Here is a 12,914-nt window from a genome sequence, read left to right on the forward strand (position 1 = left end):
AGTAACCGATCTAACAACTTCTCCAGACACTTGTAGTCTTATACAGGCGTTGCTGACCGCAGCGCCGTATTCTGCCTGTTTACATATCTCTGCATTTGAATACACATACCTATGCCAGTTCCTTTGGCGCATTAGTGAACACGAGTCAGTTGGTTGTTTTGATGGAATTGGGCATTGCTATGGCGATGGCAGCAATGGGTAAATGTAATAGCGCGACGTTTTCAGCAACGTCTCTACAACCATACTAGTCACGCAGCAGTGTTAACAACGTCTGTGAATATCACTAGCGTCGCGAAATTCACGGGTGCCTAGTGGGGAACCGACGCTCCAGTGACGTTTCTGTAACATTTAAAGTAATTCTTTTTATGTCTTCCAAACACTGTAATATTTGCTATATGTAGGTTTTTACATCCTATTGGGCAGGAGTCTATAGATACGTCGAACTGGAGTAATCAGCTTGCAATAGAACTAGGGGGAGAGTTGCCAACCAGTCGAGGAACCAGCAATGAAAAGCACACTAGTAGTTAACGCAGGTCACATGGGAAATTACGGAAAATGTGAAACCACACATCATTAGCTGTTTACGAGGCTCAGTCCTCGACCTGGAATACAGTAGGGAGTCACCAGTGCACAAAAATGAAGTGGCTGACTGAGAAAATTATTCTTACCTAAACTCTCGATGTCACCTACAAACTGTAGGTCGAAGAACCAGTTGTAATAATAGAAGGAATACAGTGCGTCGGCGAGACCAAACATTTGTGACGCCCGTCGATGTCGAGCGACGCACAGCGCAGTAAAGTCGTCCCTGAAGGAGAGGAACCGCTCGTGGTAGGACAGTAGGTCATGATTCAACAGAGGTCGTCTGTAACAAAAAAAAGTTGCGACGTTAAAAGTTAAAAACAAGTTAATTCAGCGTGCCAAATCATGTGCAGCTCACGTGTGATGTAGAGGTATCCGCAAAGTATTTACTTTCAGCACTGGAGGGTGCACTGGTATGAAACTTCACGGCAAATTAAAATTGTGTGTCGGTCTGTCATTAGAACATTTTGCTCAAATAAAAATCGTTTATTGTGATGAATTACGATGAATTACAGTGTTATACATGGAGGTGACAAAAGTCTGGGGGTAGCGATATGCACATGCACAAACGGCAACAGTATCACGTACACGAAGTTTAAAAGGGGAGTGCTTTGGTGGAGCTGTCATTTGTAATCAGGCAGTTCACGTGAGAAGGGTTTCTACGCGATTACGATCGCATGACAGGTATCACCAGACTCTGAACACGGAATGCTAGTTGGATCTGGACGCATAGGCATTTTGGAAATCGTTAGATACTTCAATATTCCGAGATTGACAGTTCCAAGAGAGTGTGCCAAAAATACAAAATATCCGGCATTACTTCTCATTACGGACAACACAGTGGCCGATGGTCTCAACCACTGAGAGCAGCACTGTTTGCGTAGAGTTGTCAGTGCTAACAGGCAAGCAATTCTGTGTGAAACAACCACAGAAATCAGTGTTGGACGTAAAACGAACGTATCCGTTAGGAAAGTGCAATGCAATTTGTTGTCAATGGGGAACGATAGTAGAAGATGCTGCTACTGCTCCTGCGCTAGTGACTGTATTGGTTGCGCCCTAGAGTAAGGGAAACTGTGGCCTTTTCAGATGTTTCCCGATTTCATTGTGTAGGACCTGATGGTAGGGTCTGAGTGTAGACCACACACCATAAAGCCGTGAACCCAAGTTCCCAACAAGGCAGTGTGCAAGCTGATGGTGGCTCCATAATGGAATGAACAGGGTCCTCTGGTCCATCTGGACTGATAAATGACTGGAAACGGTCTCGTTCGGCTACTTGGAGACCATTTGCAGTCGTTCATGCAGTAATGTTCCCAAACAAAGTTGGAAATTTTATAGAGCACCATGCACCATGTCAGTAGCGGGACAGAGGGGTAGTCAGGTTGTCTACATCAGAGGCAGGTATGCACTCAGGGGGAAACCTATTGTTCTCCTTTGTTTGACAGGTACTTAACGTATTATTCTGCTAAATGCTTTACCATGTTGCGGCACTTAACTTATTGTCCCTTCCAGCCCCTCCCACTCCCCTCCCCCTCAGGAAGGGGATGCTGACGCATTTTGTTAGTGCAGGTTACCTACATCGTGGGCAGTATGCATTCAGAGGCAATCCTATTGTTCTCCTTTGATTGACAGGTACTTAACCTATTGTCCTGTTAAGTGGTTTTCCATGTCACTGCAGTTAACCTATTGTCCCCCTCCCTACCCACACTAACTCCCCCGCCCCCTCACTGCTACAGGTACACTTTGAGGTCTGAGTTATTGGAATAGCCCCTGTCACTACTATTTCACATGATGACACAAGTACCATTAGACCTGTGACGTCATAGACATACTGATGGGGCTCCCATCGCAAATTCACGATGGGGGCCATGATGGCGCACGTACCGTTACCGAAGATGGCGGCGGCGGAAATTCAAAAAGTGCCATCCCCCCCTTGCAGGTGGGAAACTCAAATTTTGTCATTTTTTCGCGAGGGCCACGCTCACTTGGACTTGCAAGGAAATAGTTAAAGTCTCCACCACGAACCTCAACCAGCTGCCACATCCCCTTACCAACCCATGTTAGCAGGCTAACAGGTACTAACGTGCACTAACATGTACTAACGTACACAGTGCATGATGTCATCTAAGATGGCGTCTGTGATACTAGTTGATGACGGATGTGCCACACACCACCTGGTGGGAAGTTGGAATTTCGACGGGAAGATAGGTCAATTGGGCTACCTCTGCTAACCTAACACCCCTCCTCTTCCCACAAAAAAAATGGTGGGAAGTTCAAATTGCAACAGGATAATGCAACATACCTAAGAAAATGGCAGGAAAAAAGAGCACCTGCACTAACCTAATTCACCCAACCAACACCTCTTTCTAGGAATTGGTAGGAAAAAGACTCAGTTGATCGATCATTTGGAGGGTATTTGATTGCTCTGTATGGAATATTGTTTAAACAATTAAGAAAATTTATGGAATATATGGAAAAGGTATATTGTTTATTTATAAAAAATTCAGTTTGTGGGGGTTGGATTTCTCTGGCTCATCATTCTCTGCTGTTTAGAAACATCTAGGTCTTGTAATAATCAATGACATGGGGAAAACATGTTGTGTAACATAATGTTCAGCACTGTACTCTGGTTGTTTAACCTAATGTTTGGCCCTTTGTCGGCACTTAACCTGTTGTTCTGTTAAATGGTTTTCATTGTCATCCCCATCCCCTTAAACTATTGAACTGCGTTTCACATAAAAAGTATTCAAATTAACTTAGTGTGCTGCAATTAACCTGCTGCTCTGCTCCATGTCACCCATGCATACACTGCCTCCCCTTAACTACTGTACCGCTAATACCACATTGACATAAAAAATTTATGCAAATTAATTAAATCGATATTCTTCACATGTATGGTGTAGTTGTTTGTAATTTGTGGCATCCTATTGGTCTTTGAGTATTGTTTGTATGTATGGGGGTTCTTACCAGTTGGTTCTGATTCAAGAGATTGAGAAGGTTCAGAGAAGAACAGCAAGATTCGTGACTGGTACCTTTGACCATCACGAGAGTGTTAAAAATCTCATTCAAAATTTGAAGTGGAACACACTTGCAGATAGACTACGCACTAAATGGAAGGGCTGCTCACTAAATTCAAAATCCTATCTTTGCCGAGGATGCAGAGCATATATTATTACCACCAACTTTCATGTCGAACAATGATCACCATTCAAAGATAAGGGAAATTGGAGCTCATACTGAGGTGATCAGACAGACGTTTTTCCCACACACAAACTGAGAGTGAAACAGAAGGAGGGAAATATAACTTTGGTGTGAATAGTGCCCTCGACCACGCACCGCTTGGTGGCTAGCAGAGTATATATTTAGATGGACTATAGTTTAAATAAAAGATTGCTAATAATAAAAAACACATCCCACCACCTGACACCTGACGCTGCACTGGCACTCCCAGCGAAGCTATGACGCAATAGTTTGGGCTCTGTGAGTATGAGACGCTGTCATCTCTTTCATACTTTACACTTGAGAAATTCCTATCGATATACGTGTTCACCTAGGCACCAATGCTGGTGTGATGACACATAGCTGCAGTTCGGTCCACCACCTAGAGATGTTGCAATGCTTCCCAGGTCACATTCCTAGCAAGAGATCCTGTCCACCAGTGAACTTACCTGTCAAACTGCTCGTCTGGGAGCACCATCTGCCATTGTTTCCTGCAGACAAGACTTTCAGAGGCAAAATTATTTTGCACAGATCGCTACATTGCACTGACAGTTAAACCCTGCAAAAATTGTCTACAGATCGTCAAATACATACAAGACTCACAAGAATATTTGACAGTCTAACTACAATTAAATATTAGGATTGCAACTGCAGTCTGACACCGATAGATGTGCAGCTAATGTTTCCTCTGGAACGAATCTCATTATCTACAGTGCACATAATTTCCCATGTAAAAAATCGCTTGTGGTTATCGATGTCCCTAATATTTACGTCCCACACGATAGGACACACAGTCATCTTCTCTAGTCATGCCACACCATAAACCACAGTAACTTTACAATGCAGTATATACACATTTTGCACAAACAGTGCAGTTATCGTTTGTATCTGCACAGCATCCAAAAAAAGGCCCACACTCCCACTGGCTATATGTCTCGATTCTCCTCAGTCCTAGGAAATTACCCGACAAAGTCGTCGAATCATCACTTCTGGAAGGTGCTGCACCCTGCCGAGATTCTTCAAACAAGTGTTATGAAGGGCAGGCGCCTGGCACTGTGTGGTAATGAATACACCATCCGCGGATGTAATGCTAAGAAAGGCGTCACAGACACGGGTTGGCGTACTGAATCAATATCACTTCTGACAGACAACAAGGAAAATACTAGGGTACGCTTACGGGGTGCCGATGAGGGGACGTATTGTAACAGCTGTATTGACTGTCCTGTTTGTACACTATAGCAGGTCCAGATGAACACTTGCATTGCTATATTGTGCAGCTGCTTAGGAAATGAATCTATCACCACCTATGTACAGATATACTTCCCGATGAATTGAAATCACAATTCACCATGTTCAATCCATCATTCTGTTATGACTAGACATACACAATCTTTTTTCTTTATACATGAATAGTAGTTTGATTACGTCCCACAAACGTATGTCAGAACATAAGCCATGGTACCTTCACATTCAAGCAGCAGCATAACATTTCCGATCGTTAACAGTAAACCTGTCTGTCATCAGAGGACTTCCATCTTATGTGTGATGAGACGTGACACATCCCAGTAAACGAACTTTGATTTATGTGATGTACTCCATCCTCCTGCCGCATATTGGGTGTAAAATATAGACTTCAGCGTCATAACTAAGTTAGTGATACTGCATTCCCAGTGTACATATTTGCCCGACAGGAGTGCTGTTTACAGAGTTAGTGACAGATCGACTTAACATCTAAGGTCATCAGTCCTCTAGACTAAGAACTACTTAAACCTAACTAACCTAAGGACAGCACACACATCCATGCCCGAGGCAGGATTCGAACCTGCGACCGTAGCAGTCCCGCAGTTCCGGACTGCAGCGCCACAATCGCACGGCCACCGCGGCCGGCCTGGAGTGAGGGGAGGGGGGTTATGTTAGGGGAGGTAGCCCAGTTGACCTATCTTCCCACCGAAATTTCAACATCCCGCCAGTAGGGTGTGGCACTTGCATCATCAACTGATGTCACAGCCGCCATCTTAGATGACGCTATGCACTGTGCACGTTAGTACACGTTAGTGCACGTTAGAACACGTTAGACCACCAAGGATGTGGTGGTCAGTTGAAGATCGTGGTGGAGGCTTTAACTAATTCCTTCAAAGTCTAGGTGGGTATGGCACTCACAAAAACTCATTCCAAATCTAGGTGAGCATGACCCTCACGAAAAACTGACAAAATTTGAATTTGCCATCTGTGAGGGGGTATGGCACTTTTTGAATTTCCCACCACGACCATTTTGGGTAACGATACTTGCGCCATCACGGCAGCCATCTTGGATTTGCGATGGGAGGTCAATCCGTGTGTCTGTGACATCATAGCTCTAATTGTACTTGTGTCATCATGTGAAATAGTAGTGACAGTTTCTATTCCAGTAATTCAGACTTCAAAGTGTACCTGTAGCAGTGAAAGGGGCAGGGGAGTTGGAGTGGGAGGGGGGGGAGGACAATAAGTTATCTGGAGTGACTTGGAAAACCACTTAATGGGACAATAGGTTAAGTATGTGTCAATCAAAGGAGAACAATAGGATTGCCTCTGAGTGCATACCTGCCCCTGATGGAAGCAACCTGCAGTAACAAAATGGCCCCACACCCCCATTCTCCCACTACTCATGTCATGAGGTAATAATTATTTGCAACTGGTTCAAAGGACATTCTGGACAATCAAGGACATGAGTGCCATGGAACACTAATTTAACATAATTGTGAGGTCAGTTTTTGCACAAAATCGTGCACTGGAAACACTTTTGCTATTATGGATGGTTACAGAGGCAGCATGATTCAATATTTCTGCAGGGGATTTCCAATGAATCAATGCCGCATGTAGCTGCTGCACTACTCCAGGCAAATGGAGACCTGATACGATATTACTAGGTATCCCATGACTTTAGTCTCTTCAGAGTACAAATTCCAATGCAAACATTTACCCTTATCAACACACCCTTCAAATTATACCCATAATGCATGGAATATTTTGGGGTAAGGCGGCAGTAACAGTATCCATTTAGGAGAGGAGCGAAGTAGCTGATCGTCATGTCAATCATGAGATGCCCAGTGACTTCACCAAAGGTCTGTTTATTTTCCTTTACATTCAAAACAATTTTAGAATAGGGGTTTTATGCGCCCATTAGGGCACCTGTTGAGACATACGTTTTATCGGTATGAATTAGCAGGGCCAGTAAGGTAGGAAGAATAACCATTACTGAAGGAGTGGCGGTGGTGCATGGCAGTAGCTGTTAGCATGCACCAAGGCGGCGTGGGAGTCGCTGCTGGAGTACTCGTTGTTCTTCTTGCTAGTAAATATGGATTAAAGTGAATGTAGATTAAAGAGGGAATACTCTATTGAACGTAGGCAGAAAATTTCGTTTAAAAAAAAAATGTATGTAACGTGAAAGGAACTACTGAGACAACCTAATGAATCCATGGACCCTGTATGACAGCAAGGGCTGTTCAAGCTGGTGGGGGCTCTGTAATGGTGTGGGGCATGTGCAGTTGGAGTGATGTGGGATCCCTGATGAGTCTAGATACGACTCTGACAGGTGACACATACATAAGTAGCTTGTCTGTTCACCTGTGTCCATTCATGTCCATTGTGCATTCTGACAGACTTGGACAAATCCAGTAGGACAGTGCGACATGCCAGAAATATTATGTAAGATTAGAGTGTGTTTGAGGCATACAAGCCTACAATAGCTTGTTTAAATCTAATGTGGTGTCGTTACCGAATGAAGTTCACTTAGAAATTTCAGTTTGTCTTGTAGACACTGCATCAGCATTTCATAGGAAATGACCAAAAACTGGTGGCTTTAGAAGTTAATGACGTTCAGTTAATTAAAAAACAAATGAAAAACGAGAATTGTCACATTTAACATAAGCAGCAGTGATTCACTGGATAAAGTGTATGCAAATCTCTTTCTAGTATAAGCGATCTATTTAAAATCAAATGTAATGAGGTTGCAGGTGAACTGTCTTTTGATCTAAGATTGCGGTGAAATAGAGATATGGATTTGATAGCTATTTTCGCCAGCCATCGTTAGGTAGCTATCTAAGGCACCCTGAAAAGCGAAGCATTGTGCACTTATGGAATAACGTACAATTACCGGAAATTAAATTTACCTGACTCAGTCAAAAATTACACACGTCACACCACATGGAAATACAAATGGAGACAGGAGGGTGATGGGTAACGTATCAGGTTCTTATGAAGTCCGAACATGTACATTAACGACAAAGGGACTGCACAAAGTAAAATTCTTGAAGGTACCAAGGAGAGTAAAACAGAAACGGCCCAAGAAAATAGTATGGTTTAACGCATATGGAAACGAAACCAATCACCCATGTGAAGAGAACATAGACATCGTAAATACGTGTATGGGGATTGAATAAAGGAGTCTGCTAAAGACAGGGAGGACACTAGTATTGTCTCATGTGACTGTGTTGCAAAAGAGGTATATTTCAACAAGCCAAGAATGAATCCACTGAAAGATAAGTCGCTAAACATTTGCAATTCAGAAAATGATATTTATGAGAGAAGGGAGAAGTATAAATCAGATTATAAAGAAATGACAAACGAGAAACAAAAGTAAAGTCGAAGCTACATCGATCTGATACCTGATGAAGAGAAAATGGATACATTTGACGAAAAAAAGTATTTATTAGAAACTAGTGAAGAGTACAAAATTTAAACTGATCGCAGTAGTCTATACTAAGTAACCTCAGGGGATGCACAACTGTTCTGCAGCTATGAAATTCGCCATTATAGGGCCCTTAGCTACGGTGGTGCTATCTAGTTTATATCACAATTCTGCACTACTGCCAACTCTCCTGTCAAGAGTACTCTTTAATCGTGGATCTAAGGGGACTGAAGTAGAAGTAAGTGTGACACTCAATTATGGAGTAATAGATTGAGTCTCAGCATTAAACAAAATCTCTGCGCTGTGCAGCTATACAGAACATGCGGATAAGGAGCATAAGGGCTCAAGTTCATGTTTGGTAATCTCTCCATTTAGGTTTTTTGTATGGCAATGCATTCTTCAAATATCGTGTCAATCTTTAAAGCATAAACCTAAATTCTTTTAACTATACCTAATAACAAAAATGCTAAACAAATGGAAGTCATAGAAATCATGAACATAAAATAGATCAAGTGACACGATAGTCTTTGACAGGTGCATATATGTGAAAATATAAAGTCACATGGGTGGATAAGATGTACTCAGAAACACGCAAAATATATCCTGTAGTATCAACGACACAGCACCTAAAAAATCACTACTCCCCTATGGAGACGTAATTGACACTAAAGTTTGATGAGTATACAGAAATAAACGTGAAAGAATAAGGATTAGAAGGTAAAAGGCAAAGAACAGATAAGTGAATAACACTATAAGGATAGTAGATATTTGCGTTAATAAGTCAAAAAAGTAGGACTTGGGAGGAAACCAGCTGGAGCAGGCAGTTCCGATCATTAAAGTGTATAAAGGAGTCGAAAGTAACAGAACACTGAATAGCGTTAACACCTTGCAGTGGACTACAGATTAATAAGATATGTGAAGGGGAAGGAAGTGAGAGAATATCCAATAATATAAACAACTGGCACTTGTTTAAAACGAATTCATTTTGTAGGTGTTCAGGTAAGCCTCGCCACCTCCCAAGTTAGTAAGAGGATATTGGGTAGGAGGACTCATTCCCCATGTTGGTGTTGCTGTGGTCTTCAGTCTGAAGACTGGTTTGATGCATCTCTCCATGTTATTCTATCCTTTGCAAGCCTCTTCATCCCCGAGTAACGACTGCAACCTACACCGCTCTGAATCTGCTTGCTGAATTCATCCCTTAGTCTCCCTCTATGATTTTTATCCATCACGCTTCCTTCCAGTACTAAATTGGTGATCCCTTTATGCCTCAGAACATGTCCTGCCAATCGATCCCTTCTTCTAGTCGTGCCACAGACTCCTCTTCTCCCCACTTCTGTTCAGTACCTCCTCTTTAGTTATGTGATCTACCTTACCTAACAGTCACCACCCATATCTTTCTGAGTTGTCGTACACTATTTCCTTGCTCACTTTGATTAACCCTTCTACACCTACATTATCGTTGTGGACCTGTATATCCACAGCAGTTACCATGTTGAACGTAGCAGAGGACAAATGATCTACTTCCTTTCATGTCTCAACTCCCCTATCACTGAAATGATTCGTCTGTCTACCTCCTCAGACGCATAACTGCACATATCCTTCATCTGATTGAAAGTGATCACGAGTTCATGCAAAAGTCAACCCTTATTCTCACTCCATCTCATATCCACCCCACAATAACCCACGTAAAATAATTCTAGAACAGTACCATAAAATCTAGGACGTTTACTGGAAGCTTGTACAGACTCAAATCAGAAAATACCTTGTCACTCTCCATATCCTGAAGGTATATCCGATACAAATTCCTTCCTGCAGCAAATCTCAACAAAAGTCACTATCACACACACACACACACACAGACACACACACACACATACACACACACTCATCCCAGCTATCAGTCCCATTTAAATTCTCCCTACTCCTTGACCTCTTGAAATATTCAAAGAATCTCATTGGTACTACTGTTCCTTCTTTCTCACCAATGTCTTGAACACACTAACTCGCCACTAGGAATTAGAGAGATGCCACAGCAATATACTTCATACAAAAAGACGCCTGAACTGACGACAGACAAGCTCTGAGTATACCAACTATAAACTCAAGTACTGGCAAGCTTTCTATTGACTTACCAGCCATGATCCACTCAACATTACCCTCTCTTTCTCAATAATCAACCCCTGACTGACAGTCTAACAAGGACCCTCTTGAGTCCAAGATCACAACTTCAGTCTTTAGTAAAGCTAATTTCAAAGCGTTGTGTTAACAATTCTGACAGGAAGAACAGTAGCTGCAAATGACTCACCATGTGCATCAGGAGGGTGACAGAAAATAAGTGTCCAGGAGGTGCACAGGTCATACTTCTATGGCACGTATGTATTATGCTTCACAGACAGACATTGTCGATATTCAAGACACGTTAAAAGCAAACCATGAAATTGCACTATGAACACCAAATGAAAAATAGTGCGTCATAGTCGTCAAAGAGGTGCCAACCATCAAGACCCAAGGCGAACTTCTTTGGGGTTACAAACCGAAAAGGACGTCCAACTGCATATTCACTCTTAAAGAAAGCATACAGAATCATATTGGTGTAATAGGGTGGTGAAACCAGATGGAATGTGATTCATCCAGCCTAATGCAGAACAGCGCGCCGAAGAGCTTATTGTGAAACTGATATCCTTGAAGACATAGCTCCAGAAAGTGCTATAATATGGTTTATAGACGTGCAAAAAGCAGACATCCAGAGGTCGAATTTACACAGTGGTTCCAGGTGGCGTGAAATGCAATGTCACACATTTTTTGGGAGGAATAGTTTGCTCTAAAGGAGCATGATTTTTATCTGGAGACGAGGAATCAAGCAAAAGCAAGTTAAATGGACCAGCGATTGGCCCAAACCACTGCTCTTACCATTGCTGTTGTTTTCTTACGCCGCTATTCCATTCTTGCTTTCTGTGACATAAATATATCCTACTGCCCTTGCAAGATCACACACACACGAGAAAGAGTCGTAGGGAGCAGAGCACCTTCAGCTTGTCGCAGCACAATAAATAACTTTATAGCCGATTTACCATCAAGTTAAACAATCGGTATAATTGTATACTAATGTATTGAGGCATTGATTCTACTCGACTTTGACACAACTCTCTTAGTACCTCTAATTTCCTGGATTCCTTTTAAATGCATTTCTTCTTCAAACAAATTCCTTACTGAAGGATAGAATAATCATCTACAAATTTTCGGGTCGATTCCACAGTTTGCTGTGCATATCAAGTGGACACTTCGTTTGAAATGTCGTTATCTTATGTCTTCCAATTCTATAGCACTGTTTCAAGTTATGCTACCGTCTACTACTTCCCTTGAAATCACTGTAATCTACGTCACACACAATTTGATGTGCATAACGTAGTAGGTAACTATCATGGACATCCCATAAATCTTATCAAGAATCCTTGAAACGCGCGGACATCAGTTTTTGTAAAAAGTGCTTCTTGTTCTCCCCTGAATATTTGTCCTTTTTCTTATGCAGGTCATACTGCTGTGGAATTATTCGAAATCTATTCACAGTTGCGTTATTCCTACGCTCCGGATGATCTTCCATGTATGTAATTATGTTTAATACCCGCTCCTTGGACAACGATTGGTCTTTACTACGTTTCAATGGAGCCAAGATTTCTGGCTCCCTGCCCTACAAGTATGATGAACTACGTAGCTGGGACTTGTTTCAGTAACAGTTTCACTTGTTAAGCACATATTATCATCATTCCGCTCGTTATTTATACCATCTGTACAGTCAAACATATACGATGCCACACATCCCACTGAATCATCTTGCAGAAGTCTTAATATTTCGTCTGCCACTTCTTTCTCACTCTGCAAAAATCACTGTGTTTCTTTCTGACGAATTATCAACTTCGTGAAGTGTTGTTGTAGATATATTGCAATGTTTGTTTCTTTATTGTTGCCATTGCTCTGCTTCATATCAGCACCACTAGCATTGTAACACTATTGCGAGTTACTCGTTGACTAAGCAGTTCAGTTATGTTCCATAGCCTCTTGTTGTGCTCGCAGCTGGAGACCTCCAGTCCCACCCCTGTTGCCATTGGCAGTCAATATTGTGGTTGCATGCTAGACAATATGTGAGGAGTCGAATGTCATAAACATCATTGGCCTTTTGCCACCTCGCACTCAAAGGGGTCGTCGTAAGTATAGTAAAACTTTTCGCCCTGCACCTCCAAGACACACTCACCATCCTCGACAATCCCAAGCTGGCCACTCCGTGACCCCACATGCCCAGTGGTGGAGAGGCATATACGTTGTACCTCTCACTTCTATCTTCCAGTATTTATGCACTGTGCTATGAGCGGATTTAAAACCGCACGTCACAGTGTAAGACATGAAAACTATGACCAATTACCACCCCACACCCTCCTATCGACACCTCTTCATCTTT

General features: G+C 42.3%; 2 protein-coding genes across 3 annotated transcripts in view; one reads left to right on the plus strand and one right to left on the minus strand.

Moving 5' to 3' along the window:
* LOC124720168 (CARD- and ANK-domain containing inflammasome adapter protein-like) overlaps positions 1 to 12,914 on the plus strand; it is a 551,179-nt gene that overhangs the window by 136,149 nt on the left and 402,116 nt on the right. The gene's annotated exons all lie outside the window — the stretch shown is intronic.
* The window catches only part of LOC124720169, a 28,554-nt gene that overhangs the window by 15,096 nt on the left and 544 nt on the right, over positions 1 to 12,914 (minus strand). The window contains exon 2 of the mRNA XM_047245492.1: positions 669 to 862. Within this exon, the coding sequence (XP_047101448.1) occupies positions 669 to 862 (194 nt within the window). The remainder of the gene's footprint in view (positions 1 to 668; positions 863 to 12,914) is intronic.

This window comes from Schistocerca piceifrons, chromosome 11 (genome assembly GCF_021461385.2).
Source record: "Schistocerca piceifrons isolate TAMUIC-IGC-003096 chromosome 11, iqSchPice1.1, whole genome shotgun sequence".
In the NCBI taxonomy this organism is placed as follows: domain Eukaryota; kingdom Metazoa; phylum Arthropoda; class Insecta; order Orthoptera; family Acrididae; genus Schistocerca; species Schistocerca piceifrons.